The 16,985-nt window shown below is 41.2% G+C and overlaps 1 protein-coding gene across 4 annotated transcripts in view; it reads right to left on the bottom strand.

The window, feature by feature from the left end:
- The window catches only part of LOC118714339 (phosphatidylcholine translocator ABCB4), a 150,441-nt gene that overhangs the window by 70,378 nt on the left and 63,078 nt on the right, over positions 1-16,985 (bottom strand). For all 4 annotated transcript variants that reach the window (XM_036429544.2, XM_045578482.1, XM_045578484.1 and 1 more), the window contains 3 exons: positions 14,617-14,823; positions 11,602-11,748; positions 10,218-10,823 (listed from right to left, as the gene is read on the bottom strand). In XM_036429544.2, the coding sequence (XP_036285437.1) occupies positions 10,617-10,823; positions 11,602-11,748; positions 14,617-14,823 (561 nt within the window). In that variant the 3' untranslated portion in view covers positions 10,218-10,616. Of the gene's footprint in view, positions 10,824-11,601; positions 11,749-14,616; positions 14,824-16,985 lie in introns of those variants that run through there.

Raw genomic sequence — 16,985 nt, 5'->3', positions numbered from 1 at the left:
TACATTCATTCCCTGATGATGGATCTTACCACCTTTTAACTGTTCTTGGTGTGCTCTCTTCCTTCATAACCCATCTTGCAAGCATCTGCAGCTCCCTTCCCCTCTCTCTTTATCAGGTAAAACCACAACCCTGGCTAATCTAAATTACCCAACTACTGCAAGCTTCCACATTGTTACAGGACATGGCTAAAGAAAAACACGAAACCATCTGACTGGTCTCAACATGAAATTAATGGCCCTTGACATATATACTTAATGTGATAAGGATGCTTGTTATTTATTGTCTACTATGTGGGATACAAGACTTATAAGGCATATTTAAGGCAAACAGGCAAGGAGCTATTCTCGGCTGAAAGGTGTGGAAACTGGGATTCCTGAAGAGCCAGTGAATTTCCACAAACCTGAGACATGGTGGAGTCAGAGCTCTCGCCCCGGCTGTGTGACTTTCAGCTTCTTCTTCAGGATCCCTGGGGAAGACTACAGCCAGGCAGAGGCCGTGCCTGCCTATATTTCTAGTCCCCACAGCACTAGAAGGCTCATTAAATGTATATTGAATAGATCAATATTTGTAATCTATAGTCTAAAAAATTTATATTGTAAAAAGTTTCCTATAAGGAAGGGCCAAAAGGGAGGGCCAAAAGGAAGAACAAATACCAGCTACCAACGTATTTAAAAATACAGTATACTAATATACAATATCTATAATAATAAAAGCATAATATGCTAATTAGACTGGACAGCTGAATGACCTTCCAGTGAAGCCAGGGCTGTGAGTGCCAAGCTCCTTGCATGAATTTCGTGCATTGGGCCTCTAGTTTAAATATAATACTATATTTAATATATTATATTTTATTTGTATTGTAGTGTGTATGTTAGTATGACATTTAATAGATATAATTATCTTTCAATATAAATTAATTTGCAGCAGTTTTCTCTGAAGAGAGTTTAATGGACTCAGCTCTCCCTCCAGCTGACCTTTAGCTTGATGATAATATGCTCTGTGGTCCTTTATTGTATTTGTGGCTGTCTAACAATTCTCCAACTTTTTATCTCTGAAGATCGGCGGTTAGATGCTATCTTCCACAGTTATATTTGTGCATGGCCATACTCATATTCTGTTTCCAAATTTTCTGCTACCAATACTTTTCAACCTCTGCCTCTTCTCATGGGATAAATCTTGATTTCTCCTGACTTTATTTCCTTCAAGTCATGTTATCTCTTAAACTTTTCTCACAAATTAAAAAAAAAAAAATGGTTCTCACTGCTTGAAAAAGAAAACAGAAATCCCTCTCCACCTTGGACCTCTCTCCTCCTAAAAATCATTTCCTTGTAGTCTCCCTCCTCTTTTGCTCATGATAAAAATTCATGTAACTGATTTAGCCCCGGCGTTTAGAAGGCATTCATAAAACATTGAAAATGAGAGAGGTGCTAATTCCCAATGATCTCATTCTTACATCCTCTTAAACCAGGGTGGACTGGCAAAGGTGCCATGGCCGAAATTAAAGAACCAGTTGGGAAGAGTTTGCAGTCAATCACAGTGTCATTTCATTTCCACCAGCATAGAGTAATGACACACTGGGAGTTCAAAGGTCACATTGCCTAATGGGATTTTTGTGTTCTGTGAGGCCTAAGGGAACTGTTGGGTAGACAGGGAGGGCTGCAGGGTGCCAAGGTCAGAGACTAAATGAATAAGTATGAGCTGGGGTCACTGTGCTTTAGGTCATTTATGTTGACTTACTCTTAAGGTTATTCTAGTGTTTTTTTGTTTTGTTTTTTTTCAAATTAGAATGTTAGTTTTATTCAATTTTTAACTTTGATTAACTGTAGAAACCACTCTTTCCCCCCATTTTATTTTGTGTTGGTTTCAGGTGTACAGCTTAGTGGTTAGATAATCATACACCTTACATAGCATTCTCTTGATGTATCCAGTACCCCACTTGGCACTATACAAAGTTATTACAATATTACTGACTATATTCCCTATGCTTTACTTATGTCCCTGTGACTATTTTGTACCTACCAATCCATGCTTCTTAGTCCCTTTACCTTAAGGCTATTCTAAAATTATAACTTTTCAAAATATTGTACTTTACTTTGCTAGAAATTTAAATATTTGCTAACACCATATCAAATATCTATAAATAGCTCTAGCTGGTTTGGCTCAGTGGATAGAGCATTGGCCTTCAGACTGACGGGTCTTAGTTTTGATTCCAGGCAAGGGCATATGTCTGGGTTATGGGCTCAATCCCCAGTGGGGGGCATGCAGGAGGCAGCCAATCAATGGTTCTCTCATCATTGATGTTTCTATGTCTCTCTCCCTCTCCTTTGCTCCCTGGAATCAAGAAAAATATATTTTTAAAATATCTATAAATAACATAACAAAAAAGACCAGTAACTCAGATTTGCATTTGATGTTAGTTCTCAATTACAGCACATTTTCTTAGCCCTAAAATTGTGGCATCCTAAGTGTTCTTCAACCACTTTAAAGGGTGTTATGAAATGTTCAGGAATCTACTGAAGCAAAATTAACTTGGGTTTATAATCATCTGTTTGGGAACCTTCTTAATACAAGTAACCTGGGTTGGTAAGCATCAGTTTGGGAACCTTCTTAATACAAGTAAAATCTAATCTCCAGTCCCCCCTTTCCCCCCCACCCTCACCCTCTTCTTTGCTATCTTAAAATTTTTTATTTTTTATTTTGAGACACATAATTTACATAACAGTTGCAAGAGTAATACAGAGAGAGTGCCTGTATCCTTTATTTAGTTTCTCCAATGGTAATACATTGTGTTTGTGTCTAATTCTGGTTATTTTGGCTCTTCACATAAACTTTAGAATCAGTTATCAAAATTACGAAATATTATAGCTTGTTTACTGCCTATTACTGCCATGTAGTTACTTCCAGGATTTTAATTGTCATTGCATTGAATCTATTGACCAATCTGGGAAAAGCTGACATCTTGACAATATTGAATCTTCCTATCTGAACATGGACTCTCTCTCCATCTATTTAGTTATTTGATTCATTCACCAAAATGTTATCATTTTCCTTATATAGATGTTGTGTATATCTCATTAGATTTATATATAAATATTTCATTTTGTGGGGTGCTAATGTATATGTTACTATTCTTTATTTCCGTTTTAATTTGTTCTTTTTGCTATATCAACCTCGTGTCCCTCAATCTTGTTAAAATAGCTTATTTGCTCTAGGAGTTTGGTGCGTGTATGTGTGTGTGGTCTCTTTAGGATTTTCTACATAGACCATCTAACATCTGTGAACAAAAGCAGTGTATTTCTTCTTTCCAAAGTTGTCTTCCTTTTAAAATCTTATTTAATTAGCTAGGACTTCTAGCACAATGTTAAAAAGGAGTGGTGAGAGGGGACATTTTTGCCTTGTTCCTGAAACTTAAAAGCTTCGAGCTTCTCACCATTAAGTATGATGTTAGCTGTAGGGTTTCTTTTTATTTATTTATTTATTTATTTTTTTTTTACAGATATTCTTTACCAAATTGAGGGTATTCTCTTCTGTTCCCAGATTATTAGAGTTTTTATCATGAATGGGTATTGGATTTTGTCAAATGCTTTTTCTGCATCCATTGATCTGATCATATATGACTTTTTGTTTTTATCATATGTAATGGATCACATTAATTGATTTTTTAATGTGGAAATAGCCTTACACACTTGGGAAAATTTCCACTTGGTCACATTGTTGGATTTGATTTGCTAATATTTTGCTGAGGACCTTTGTATTTATTTCATGAGAGTACTGACCTGTAGTTTTCTTTTCTGGTAATGTTTCCATCCAGTTTTGGTATTAGAGTAATACTACCCTCATAGAATGAGTTAGGAAGAATTCCTTCTGCTTCTATTCTCTGAAAGAGATTATAGAGTGTTGATATAATTTTTTTCTTAAATGTTTGGTAGAATTCACCAGTGAACCCAACTGGGCCTGGTGCTGTTTTAGGTTACTACTTATTGATCCAATGATTTGTATTTAGTTTTCAGAAGTCTGGTTATAATGTGTTTCCGCATGGATTTCTTTAGGTTGATTCTGGGGTTTGCTTATCTTGAATGCATGACTTTGTGGGTTTTGCCAAACTTAGGACATTTTCAGCCACTATTTCTTCAAACACTTTTTCAGATCTACTCTCTTTCTCCTCTCGTTATAGGACTCTGGTGACACTAGTGTTAAATCTTTGTCATAGTTCCACAGATCCCTGAGGTGCTGTGATTTTCTTCCAGACTGTTATCCTCACTGTTGCACAGATTGGGCATTTTCAATTGCTCTATCTCCCATTCTGCTGGTGAGCCCATTCATCGAGTTAATTTCATTAACTGTATTTTTTAGTTCAAAAATTTGCATTTGATCCATCTTTATAAATTCTATTTATTTGCTAAGATTTTCTATGGTTTTCAATTGTTTCAAGCATGTTTGTAATTGCTCTTTGAAGCATTTTACGATGGTAGTGTTTAATTTTTTTGTCAGATAATTCTAACAACTCTATCATCTTGGTGCTGGCATCTGTTAATTGCCCCCTTTCCGATTCAATTTGCTATCTTCCCAGTTCTTGGTGTATTGAGTGATATTTGGCTGAAAATTGGACATTTGAGGTATTATATTATGAGATTCTGGATCTTAATTTAAACTTTGGTTTTCTTGATTTTTGGACATTGCTTTAGCAGGGACATGGGGTGTTATTATTGACTCATTACTGAGAGTGGGGATAGAAGTTCAGGTTACCCACTTGGTCTCTACTGACTCCTGAGGTAGGAGGGGTCCTTCTTTCTGCTCTCCACTAAGCTTCCACTGACACCCTCCTGGCTGGGAGGAGAAGAAGTGTATTCTTCCAGCTCTCCACATGGTCTCCATGGACACCACAGGGTGGGGTGGTGGCCCTGTTACAGCTGTGCAGTGGTGGAAGTCCTGATTCTCCATAAGCCCCCTAGAGGGGAGGGAGAGAGCTGCTCATTCCTAACCAGGGGGCGGAGGGTGGGGAGATGGCGGGGGGGGGGGGGGGGGGGGGGGGGGGGGGGGGGATGGAAAGACAGTCCCTCCTTAGCCTCCTCTGACGCCAGAGGGGCGAGACGCAGGCAGTGAGGTTGGGGCGCCTTGTTACAGTCTCGCAAAGGTTTAAGTCGAGGCTTGCCAAACAGCCTTTTGTGCACGGGCATGGGTGGTGCCACTGTTTTTTTTTTTTTTCTATGAAGTTTGGCTAGGGTAGAGCAGCTATTTTCTAAACATATTCTATCTTGCGAGGTGGCCCCTTCCTGTTTACTTTTGTTTTTGGCTAGAGAGACCAGGCTTGTTTTGTTTGTTTATTGAGGTTCCTTTTTGTCTGTTGCATTGACATTTCTGGGTTCTTGCCTTCTACAACTCCCAGTCTGAGATGCATGAGGCAAGAATAAAGCAAAACCAAGCAAAACCCAAAAGGGGAGAACTCACCACCAAGTCCTTCTCTGGATTCCAAGGTCCTTCACTGGTTTGTCTTTCTCCACTTTTCAGGCTTAACGTTTGTTTTATATACAGAATTGGGCAAAAGTAGGTTTACAGTTGTGAGTACATGAAACACAAACTTTATTCTTGTATTCTTATTTATTAATTATTGTATTATTTTTCCATTTGAATAACTGTTAACCTACTTTTGCCCACTCCTGTATAATGTTCAGTTTCTCTAGTTGTGCTTAGCAGGAGGAATAGGAAGAAATGTATCCCAACACTCTCACTATTTCAAATAAACTACTGCAAGAAGAAAAAAAAATCCATTCTGGTCCACCAGGTCTTTCAGGCTCAGGTCCTACTTCACTTCCCAGACTCCTTCCTGGGGTGGCCACTCCCAGCACCTGAAACTCTGACCACCCTGAGTGACTTCCTTCTGGATTCCCCAAGAAGTCTCTCATCATGGCACCAATACATGTTACTAAGCATATTTCCTGTCTCCTAAACTGTGAGCTTCTTGTCATAGCATCATGCTCCCACTATCTAGTCCAGTAGTCACTTCAGAGTGACTTTTGTATTTATTTAAGTGAATAAATAAAAAATAAAACTTAATGTTTATGCAAAAGAATTGCTAGCCTAGAAGAGCAAGAAAAATATGAAGGGAAGGCAATCAACATTTTTTGTTTGTTTGTTTTTTTGCTTATATTCTGTATATTCAGGAACATCTTAAAAACTTTATTATATCAATAATATTTAGTACTCAAGTCATCTAAACAGGTAGACGTTGAAATCCCTGAACTGCCAATGAGGAAATAAAGACTAAAAGAAAAGAAGTAACCTGCCCACAGAGTCATACATGTTAACAAACCCGAAGCCAAAAGAGGAACCCAGGCTTTCATGACTGGAGAACCCAGGTGCTTTCCACACCCCAAAGGATGACCGCTGGGTTACATGTAAGTGTGCCTGCCCAGTGGAGAAAGTGAAAACGTGTACTTTACAGCTCAAAGGTCACTTTTCCTGTGACTCAAACAGACTCTTTTGAAAAAATCCAGGTGAAAATATTTCATCATATATCTTTGCCTCTGTAAGCATTCCTGCTTTTCTATTTGATATTCTGATTGTTCCAGAATCCAAGGGCAGAGGCCTTTCACCTTGGAGTTAGAAGTTTCAAGAGAAACAAAGACGGTTGCAGAAGGTGTTCCCTGAAATCATTTTTTTTTTTTTTAAAGAGCAACAAATCTCTACTTTTTTTTCATTTCACCAATATTTTTATTGAGGATTTTTAATGAGCCCCAGGATTGATAGAGGTTCACGATGGTGAACCAAGGGCCCAATTTCAGGGCAATTCCCTCTCATTTGTCAGATTTCAGCCCAAATGATCATTTCAAGAGAAGCAAATATTTCAGTAAAGTTGAACCATCTGATTCTCCTATTTCTTTCTTTCTTTTTTAAAAAAAATATATTTTATTGATTTTTTACAGAGAGGAAGAGAGAGAGTTAGAAACATCGATGAGAGAGAAACATCGACCAGCTGCCTCTTGCACACCCCCTACTTGGGATGTGCCTTCAACCAAAGTACATGCCCTTGACAGGAATCGAACCTGGGACCTTTCAGTCCTCAGGCTGACGCTCTATAGACTGAGCCAAACTGGTTTTGGCTCTCCTATTTCTTTTTTTCTTAACTTTTTGTTATGAGATAATATACACTTGTGGGAAGTTGCAAAAATTGTAGTCCTATGTGCCCTTTATCCAGCTTTCCCAAATGATGTCACATGGTAACTGCAGTACAAAATCAAACCTAGGACACCGGCATTGGTATGATACTCTTAGCAGATGACTCCAATTTCATAAAAACATTTTTTTTTTTTCTTTTACAAGGTTATAGATGCAATTCCCGTAAGGCCGTCCTTTTTATTCTGTTGAATAGAGAAGGCTGGGTCACAAGCCTTATGGCAACGATGGGTATATAAAGTCATATGGCTTCACATAAGAATCATTTTAACATATCATATCAACAAAGGCCCTTTCAGATGTTAGTTTGTGATCAAACAAAACTGACCCAGAGGAAGGCATATACCAGATCAAAAACTTGGCAAAAGAGGGAACACTTATGGAACCTTTGCTATATGTTCCGGACTTTGCCAAACACAAGAACAAAGTGATGCAAAAAGACACGGTCCTTTCCTCAAATGGTTCACAGATGGGAGCTGCATTTGAAACAGAGATGTGAGCAAGAAAAATGAATAAAAAAGACATTATTGAAACCTGGGAACAAATGGTTGCTTTGTGTATCAAGAAACAGATTGAAACACATTTTGGCCTAAATTCAGATGTTGATTCTGGTGAACCAAAGGGCCATCACTGTTTAGAATTGGATATAGCTGGACAACCCTAAAATGCCACTGGGGAAATAAGGGTTGAACTCAAGCAAACAGCACACACTGGGACCCATCCTTGTTTAGTTAGTATACCTGAGGCCACATGTTCAAATGCCTTCTACCATAATGTCCCCTTCAAGCCATATGAACAAATCATCTTTCTCCTAAACCAGTTGATCTCCATCAATGTCACAGCATTTTGCTAGGCAACTTTTATCATCCCTCCACCTTTCACGTCTAACCTCTGATGTTTCCCAGATCCACTTGTTCTTCTCTGTTCTAACCAGCCCAACTCAGAGCCTCATTACCCTCACACTTAACAAAAAGGAAAAGCATCTTGCTTAACTTCTCTGATTTGAGGCTTGTGTCAGTCTCCCAAGGCTATTGTAAGAAATAACCATACATTTATTTGATGGCTTAACATTATGGAAAACAGAATAGAGGTTACTAAAAAAATTAAAAAGAGAAATACCATACCATACAGCATTCCCACTTCTGGGTATATATCCAAAAACTAAATTAGCAACACCATGTTCCCTGCAGCATTACACACGATAACCAAGATATGCAAACAACCCGTTTCCATTGATATATGAAGGCATAAAGAAAATATCACACATACACACAACACACGCAAAAAATATTCAGCCATAAAAAGGAAATCCTCCCATTTGTGAAAACAGATGAACTTGGAGGACATTGAACAAGTGAAATAAGTCAGATAAACACACACACACACACACACACACACACACATCATAGCATCTGCAAAGACAATTTTATTTCTTCCTTTCTGGTTGCAATGCCTTTTCTTTGTCTTGCTTGATTGCTCTGCCTAGGACTTCCAGCACTAGGTTGACTAAGACTTTTGAGAGCAGGAACCCAAGTATTGTTCCCGATCTTAGAGGGAAACCTTCCACCCTTTCACCATTGAGTATGATGTTAGCTGAAGGCTTGTCTTTATAGCTTTTATTGTGTGGAAGTACGTTTCCTCTATACCCGATTTGCTGAGAATTTTTATCATGAAAGGATGTTGTATTTTATCAACTGCACTTTTTTTTTTGTATCTATTGAGATAATTATGTAATTTCTATCTTTCAGTCTGTTAATATGGGTGTATTACATTTGTTGATTTGCATATATTAAATTGCCCTTACATCCCAGAGATAAATCCTTCTTGAATGTTTGATACTAACCATGTTGCAATTTTTATACCTATATTAATCAGAGATATTGATCTATAGTTTTCTTGGAGTGTCTTTATTTGGCTTGGGTATCAGGACGTGCTGGCCTCTTAAAATGTGTTTGGAAGTATTCTCTTCACTTTTTGGAAGTGTGAGAAGAATTGCTGTTAACTCTTCTTTGAATGTTTGGTAGAATTCACCAGTGAGACAATCTGTTCCTGGACTTTTCTTTGTTAGGAGGTTTTTGAATACTGACTCAATCTCCTTACTCATTGGTCTATTCAGATTTTATATTTCTTCAAGATTAAGTCTTTTAGGGTGTATGTATTACCTATAATAACAAAAGCATAATGTGCTAAGTGGACCAGATGTCCTTCTGGACAACCTTCCAGACAATGTCGGGGCTGTGAGGGCCGCTGCAGCTGTGAGGGCCAAGCCCCTTGCACGAATTTCATGCACCAGGCCACTAGTAATTATATAAGGTCCTTTTTTTTTTTGTCTCCTTAACAATTTTTTTTATCTTCACCTGAGGATATGTTTCTATTGATTTTAGATAGAAACATTAATCAGTTGTCTCCTGTATACACTCCCCAAAGGGGATCAAACCCACAACCTAAGTATGCGCTCTGACTGGGAATTGACTGGCAACCTTTTTGTGCATGGAATGTCGCTCCAACTAACTGAGCCACACTGGCTAGGGCTTATGTGACATTGTAAACATCTGCCACCAGAAAGATCAACTTTAGAGAAATCAGTAACTGGGAAAGTGATTCATTATTGAAACAGAAGAAGAGTAATTGTATAATTTTAAAGTACAAAAATATTGAAATCCTGTAGAAGTCCTCGGTAAGAGCAATGCAAAATATGTAATGTACATCAGAGGATAAGTGTCACGTTGTGCATCCTCTGTCCCACCCAAGCCCACGAATCCTGTATCGATCTGCGTGGTCGGTGTGAGAACCATCATTACGTGCAAATGCAAGAACCATCAGGGTCAATTCCAAGAATGAAGGCAGACGGTTCTTTAGGACCCAGTGTGAAAATACATGTAGACCAGGAACAATTTACACCGTTTAAGCATTCTTACAAAAAATAAAAGAAATGAATAGGAGTTTTTAAAGGAGTCCTTTTAAAAATTACAGATAGGATCTCCAATCTTCCAATTAGGAGGTGATATATTTCCAGCTGTTGTAGACAAAATGACTCCAGTCGTATAAAAGTTTAGTTTTATTATAGGCGCTTTATGCAAACATCCAGTACTTTTTGCTTCTTCTGCAGTACTTTTTAGCAAGGCAGTAAGCTGCAGTCCAAATAAGAAAAATATACACAAAAGTTACACATTTTATTAACAAAAATCTACTTTGAATTATTATATAAACTCCTAATGCAATTGAAAACATCACTTTGATCCCAACTGGTGATGTTTCTTCTGGTTCCTTTCAACCATGAAGTCTTTCCAGACTGAGCCTGGTGGATGATCTCATGTCAGGAAACATCACACAGGTCACTCTACATGGCGTTTCCAGTAAGGGCTCCCCTTTTTACCATTGACTACATGCCATACTTTAACACAAACATTAGAAAATATTTAACAGCGTATCTGGTCACAGTTCAGGAGCGCTTGGCCCCGGCCTGGACGCTGACCATGGAGAAGTAGAGGCCCTTCTGCGCCAGCAGCTGCTGGTGGGTGCCGTGCTCCCTGATCTTGCCGTTCTGGAACACCACGATCAGGTCCGCGTTCTGGATGGTGGACAGGCGGTGCGCGATCACAATGCAGGTGCGGCCTTCTCTGGCCTTGTCCAGGGCTTCTTGGACAACCTATGTGATATTCGTGTAAATGAATTCTGCTACCAACAGCCCTCTCCCTTTACTTCCTCTCCCACAATCACCCTCGGAATGAATGTATCCAACAATAGGTTCTTCTTTAACAATGGCATCCGTGAAATGGAACAGGTTTTTCAAAGCAAGGGATTTGGTGTGTCAGAAGATAATCGAATTCTAGTTGGGATTAGTTCTGAGGCACGAGTTATCTATTCTCAAAGGCATGACATTTATAAATACAGCCCACCCAATCGTTTGAGAGCATGTGTCGGTGTGCCTCGCCATACAACATCCTTTAAGCAGACTTCTGGTCCTGCTTTTCTGCAAATTTGGGAAGACTGAGCACGAAGACAGCCTCCTTGCATGTTGGTCTTTTTAAGATAGGCTACCTCTCAGAATTAGTGTGCTTCCAGGTGGCTGAATACTCAACTTTTTCTCAAACTGAATACGATTACTGGCATTTACCTTAAGGCACAATCAGCTTTTAACATGGTAGTGCCCTCCCCATTTTTTCTACAGTTGCTGGGGAAATGGAAACACATGTCTCCTGAATGCAGCTTCTTAGATCAATACAGAGTGACCCAGGGCTGTTTTGCCTAGTTTGAGTTCAGCTCCCTTTACCAGTAATAACAGCTACAGGAAGCGTTAGAATTCCACTGAAAGGCGACGTAAGTGGTAATCAAAACATGTGGCTGAATTCTGTCCTCTGCCGTGGGAGTTAGCAGCATACATTATATCTTAGGGCCGTGTGAGTGAGTCCGATTTCCATTCTTACCTTTTCACTCTCTGTGTCCAGAGCCGACGTGGCTTCGTCCAGAAGCAGAATGCGTGGCTGTCTCACCAGGGCACGCGCGATGGCAATGCGCTGCTTCTGGCCGCCAGAGAGCTGAGTCCCTTTGTCGCCGACTCTGGTGTTATATTTCTGTAAATAAGACGGAGCTGTTATGAAAAGTAGAACTAAGGTTCTAAAAAAGGGTTTGCTTACAGAAAAGAGGATAGCCACTTCCCTACGTACAAAAAAAGTTTAGGTTCAGAACAGGAATGGTTCATAGAGAAAGAAACAAACACAGACATAGCTCCCAATGGCAGGTTTGATCTCTCTTCTTAAAAACCAAAACACTTATGTCTTCAAAGTTATGCCTTAGTATAAACAAGTCAGCATGGCTAGGAGGAAGAATATTGTCTCAATCTTTTTTTTTTTTTTGTAAAATGTATTTTATTGATTTTGTACAGAGAGGAAGGGAGAGAGATAGAGAATTAGAAACATCGATGAGAGAGAGTCATCGATCAGCTGCCTCTTGCACACACCCTACTGGGGATATGCCTGCAACCAAGGTACATGCCCTTGACCGGAATCAAACCCGGGACCTTTCAGTCGTCAAGCCGACGCTCTATCCATTGAGCCAAACCGGTTTCGGCTATTGTCTCAATCTTAGTCTCTTCCAGTTTTCTGGTTTCCTTATATTTGGGACCAAGATCGGTAGAAGGGAGGAAATTTGATTTCAATGGACTATGCAGACAAAAATAAATACATACAAATTTGATGCTCTTTGTATTTATAACCAGTAGGTGATGCTCTCTGCTCACTTTATTTTAAAGTGAGGAAGGGAAGCATTCTTAGGATGCTCATCTTTTGGTGTCTGTTTTAATAAAATTATCTTCCACATTTCAACAATTTTAATGGATGCTAAGCATTAAATCTGGCTCTCTCCAATTTTTTTTTCATACACCTGTTGCCCACATTAGGTAACTGTCAACACTCAATATGATGATAGGAACAGATGTTAGGAGGGTACATTGGGGACAGCCAAAACAGGATATGAAAGCACATGTCACCCTAGAAAACAATGCTATCTTATTTACAGGCTCTTCCCAGCTAAAATTTTAGCCAGAATGTAGGCTTTGATTCCGACACTCAGAGTTTGTAAAGTTCATTCTATATAGTGTTGCCTATTTTTAGTTGCTATACCTGCAGCCCTAGTTCTGTGGCACTCAGACTGAGGACTCCACCTGCAGGCAGAATAAGAAGACTCCAGGTGAGGTTCCAGCCGATGCTTGGGGCTGACCCTACCTCTGCGGGGAGGCAGGAGCACCGTGTCCCATGTGAGTGGAGGGGTGAGCAGACTGCACTGATAAAGTATTGAGCCTGTTGAGGCAGATAAAGGCAGGGCTGTAACCCTGCAGGGCGAGGTAAATCCTAGTACAAATCACTCAGGAGAAGAAGTGGCTCTTTAGACAGAAAACAGGACTCAAGGGATTTGCCTTCTCTTTCCCTGTCTGAGAAAAAGACTCACAAGTTCTACTTGTGCTCTGGGTGACAGATGGAGCCCAGGAGCCCAGAATGGTGGGGTCCCAGGGGAAGACCAATGCCTCAGGGCAGGCATATTAATAAGCTAGGTAATAGCTACTCTCTGTGTTTGTCTTTGTCAATCCCTAGCCCAGTGGTTCCCAAACTTTAGCAGGCATCAGTATCACCTAGGCTACTAAAACATCAATGGCTGGGTTCCACCTCCAGAGTTTCTGATTCAGCAGGTTTGCGGTGGGGTCTGAAAATCCAAATCTCTTACAGGTTCCCAGGAGATACTGATGGTCCATGCCCAAACGTTGAGAACACTGACCTTGTCATTAGTAAAGGGGACTGAAACTATATTTTACAATATAATGTGCTAGCCGAGGAATGGGCCAGTTATTCACAGGTGGGCTAGAAGATGAAAGGCTGGGAGGGGGACAATGCCCTCTCTTGGGGACCATGATGTGGTGGCAGCAGTTATCCAAAGAAGAGCCTCGGGAAAAGAAAATAGTGGGAAGGAGGGCCACCTGGTATTGCTATCCTTCCCCACGAGCAGATTGCCTTCCCTGCTGGTTTGATGCTTCTGAGCTTTATTTCTTAGGGAACGCTTCCTAACAATGAAGAGGAAAGAGGGGTAGATGAGTCACGTCAAGATTCACTTTAAAATATAGGACTGAAGCCCTGACTGGTTTGGCTCAGTGGATAGAACGCCTATCAGACTGAAGGGTCCCAGGTTCAATTCTGGCCCAGGGCATGGACTTCCGTCGCAGGCTCAGTCCCTGGCCCTGATGGGAGCATGTGCGGGAGGCAACCAATCCATGTGTCTCTCTTACATCGATGTTTTTCTCTCTGTATCTCCCCTCTCCCCTTCCCACTCTCTCCAATGGAACAATATTCTCAGGTGAGGATTAACGAAAAATAAAAATAAAATGAGATATAGGACTTAAGGGGCTTAACAGGGTGAGAAGTTCTGTTTATCTAGCTTCCTGGGAGGAATTCAGAGGACAGACATAGGACAACAGCCCAGGGAAGGCTTCAATAATCACCCCTGGAAGCAAAGCTTGGGGCCCATGAAATGGGCAATTACACCACATCACTGCCACCTCGGCGGGCCAGCCCTAGTCGCAGAGAGCCTTCTTTCTGGGCTGGATCCTGTCCCCTAGCCTGACTCCACAGGGAGGCTTGAAGCTTGGGGAAGAGCCGCAGGAGGAAGGTTGGGAGATACTTGGGGAGGGAGGGCCCTGCACTCCGACTTGAAGGGAAAGGCCTCTGGGACATATGCACTGTCAGGCTTGTATCACAGGGATGGTCTGCTGGTGGGATAGAAAATGTGTCCAGACTCCTGTACTCCGGGGTGTGTGTGTGTTGGGGGGAGAGGGGGTGTATATGTTATAGTTGCTCATTTCCCTTCACCTTTGGGAAACCAGGCCTTTCAAAATCAAACTGTGGGTAGCGGGGCTGCCACGGGCTCCTGGACTCCCACGTGGGAGGGAGACTTACGTCAGGCAACGTCTCAATGAAGTGGTGGATGTTGGCCTCCTTGGCAGCCCGCACAATCTCCTCCTGGGACACCACCCGGCTGTTGTCTCCGTAGGCAATGTTCTCTCTGATGCTGCAGTCAAACAGGATGGGCTCCTGGGACACGATGCCCAGCTGTGCGCGCAGCCACTGGACGTTCAGCTGCTTTATTTCCTTGCTGTCAATATGCTGAAAGCAGGAGTTTACAGATCAACCTCATGACCAGCACACAGTGCATTTAGCAATATTAATATATTCATCCACATGCCCAAACTGCCAGAGGACAGTGAGACCACCTTTTTATGGTTGCTGGTTGTTTTTCTTTATCATCAATTATTTTCAATATTATCAATTATTAATTAAATAAGGTCATAAGGCCGAGATCGGTTTTGGCTCAATGGATAGAGCGTCGCCCTGCAGACTGAAAGGTCCCAGGTTGGATTCCGGTCAAGGGCATGTACCTTGATTGTGGGCACATCCCCGGTGGGGAGTGTGCAAGAGGCAGCTGATAGACGATTCTCTCTCATTGATGTTTCTAACTCTCTGTCCCTCTCCCTTCCTCTCTGTGAAAAATCAATAAAATATGATTTTTAAATAAGGTCATAAGTGTATGCTTTGAGGAGCTGCCATGCTTCTTCTGCTTTAAGCCATAGTATCTGACAAATGCAGGTGGTAGGTACAATAATGCCACATACCCAAGCCCAAGATACTGATGCTCTAAGCCTTAAACCCTGTGAATGTTATGTCACAGGGCAAAGGGGACTTGTATCCATTTGCTCATCAGCTGATCTCAAAAGGAAGAGATTATCTTGGGTTATCCAGGTGGGCCCGATGTGACCATAGGGTCTCAAACTATAGAAGAGGTGGCAGGAGAGTGTGTAGCAGAGTTTGCAACAGGAGACAGGCCCCATCGGTCATTGCTGGCTTTGACGTTGGGGAAGGGGCCAGGAGCCAGAAAAAGATTCTCCATTAGGGCCCAAAAGGAACCCAGCCCTGCTGACCCCATGATGTTAGCCCAGTGAGAGCCATTCTGGACACCTGCCTTCCAGAATTGGTAACATCATACATTTTTTTACACCACTAGATTTGCAGCCACAGGAAACTAATACAATGCATTGTGTTTCTGAAATATTTCCTGGCATCCTTCTTCTAATGTATTAATTTTTCATTGGAAAAGTAGCTGAGATTAGATGGGGAATAAATAACTACTCTGACCACATAACAGGCTTGCAGGTCAGTGTTCTGATCTGCCCTGAGTTGGTGAGGATCAGGCTTTCGAGGAATGGGCTGCAGCCGTTAAATGGAATAGAAGTGAGTGTGGGAGGAAGGTGGCTGCTGTGCGCAGTAGTTGTTGATGCTGGGAAAGTGATTTGATTTTCACGTGAGTTTCCATGTGGATAAAATGAGAATTGTCATGATTCCTAAACTCTTGGAATTAAGGATTAGACAAGATCACATACGGACCCCCACTAGCACAGTTGCTGGGCACCAAGAATGCACGCAAGGACTACCAGCAATATGTATCTCTCTGCATGTGCTGCAGTTGGAACTACAGAGGATGGGTAGGTGGTTGATGGATGAAAGGATGGATGGACATCTCTAATGCTTTTCCCTGGTCATTGGCTCCCTGGATTCTGCTGTAGGTGCCCAGGTGGTGCCCCTCACAGCCTTGTTGATAAAAATCCTCTCTCTCTGATGTGCATAGGTCTGCCACAAAGATCTACTTTGCAAGAGAATTCTGGCATTTGAGTGAGAAAGCTGTTCATCCCCTCTGATAAAGACATGAGTGAGTCAGCTTCAAGCTTTTCTAATAGTGGTGATGAGTATATACCGAGGGCCATAAATGCTCTCTGTATCCTGTGTGCCTAGCTGGACACCTCTGGGAGACAGTTGGCCAGGGGTAGTGTACTATCTCTATTGCAAGAAGGCAGCTCCTGCTTGTGGAGCTCACAGATGCAGAATGGAATACAGCCGTGACCTTATTGGTACCAAGCCCAGTTGTCATGGAGACTGTTCCAAGCATCTATGCCCCAGGCTTCCTTACAGTGTGCAGTGAAGGCGGAGAAAGGCAGGAAAAACCATACAAATGTGTGGCAAAACAGCAGACCTTGTTAAATGGAACATGGTACTTGAGAAATGGAAATCTAGGAAAGAAAGAGTAGTTGTGTATTTAAAATTTTTTTCTCCAGGTGCATGCCCCTGGAAGGAAAATATATTCTGCCCAATATAATCAGACAAATTTGAATGATTCCAGCAAGTTTCAATGAGTTTCTCCATCACACTGAATACAATAACAGTCTTGGGCCTCCTCCTTCCCACATGATACACCAGAGTTGCAAACTATTTAAAAT

This window comes from Pipistrellus kuhlii, unplaced genomic scaffold, assembly GCF_014108245.1.
Source record: "Pipistrellus kuhlii isolate mPipKuh1 unplaced genomic scaffold, mPipKuh1.p scaffold_m20_p_10, whole genome shotgun sequence".
Lineage (NCBI taxonomy): Eukaryota > Metazoa > Chordata > Mammalia > Chiroptera > Vespertilionidae > Pipistrellus > Pipistrellus kuhlii.
The sequence above is the reverse complement of the archived record's forward strand: the minus strand, read 5'-3'. Positions and strand labels throughout refer to the sequence as shown.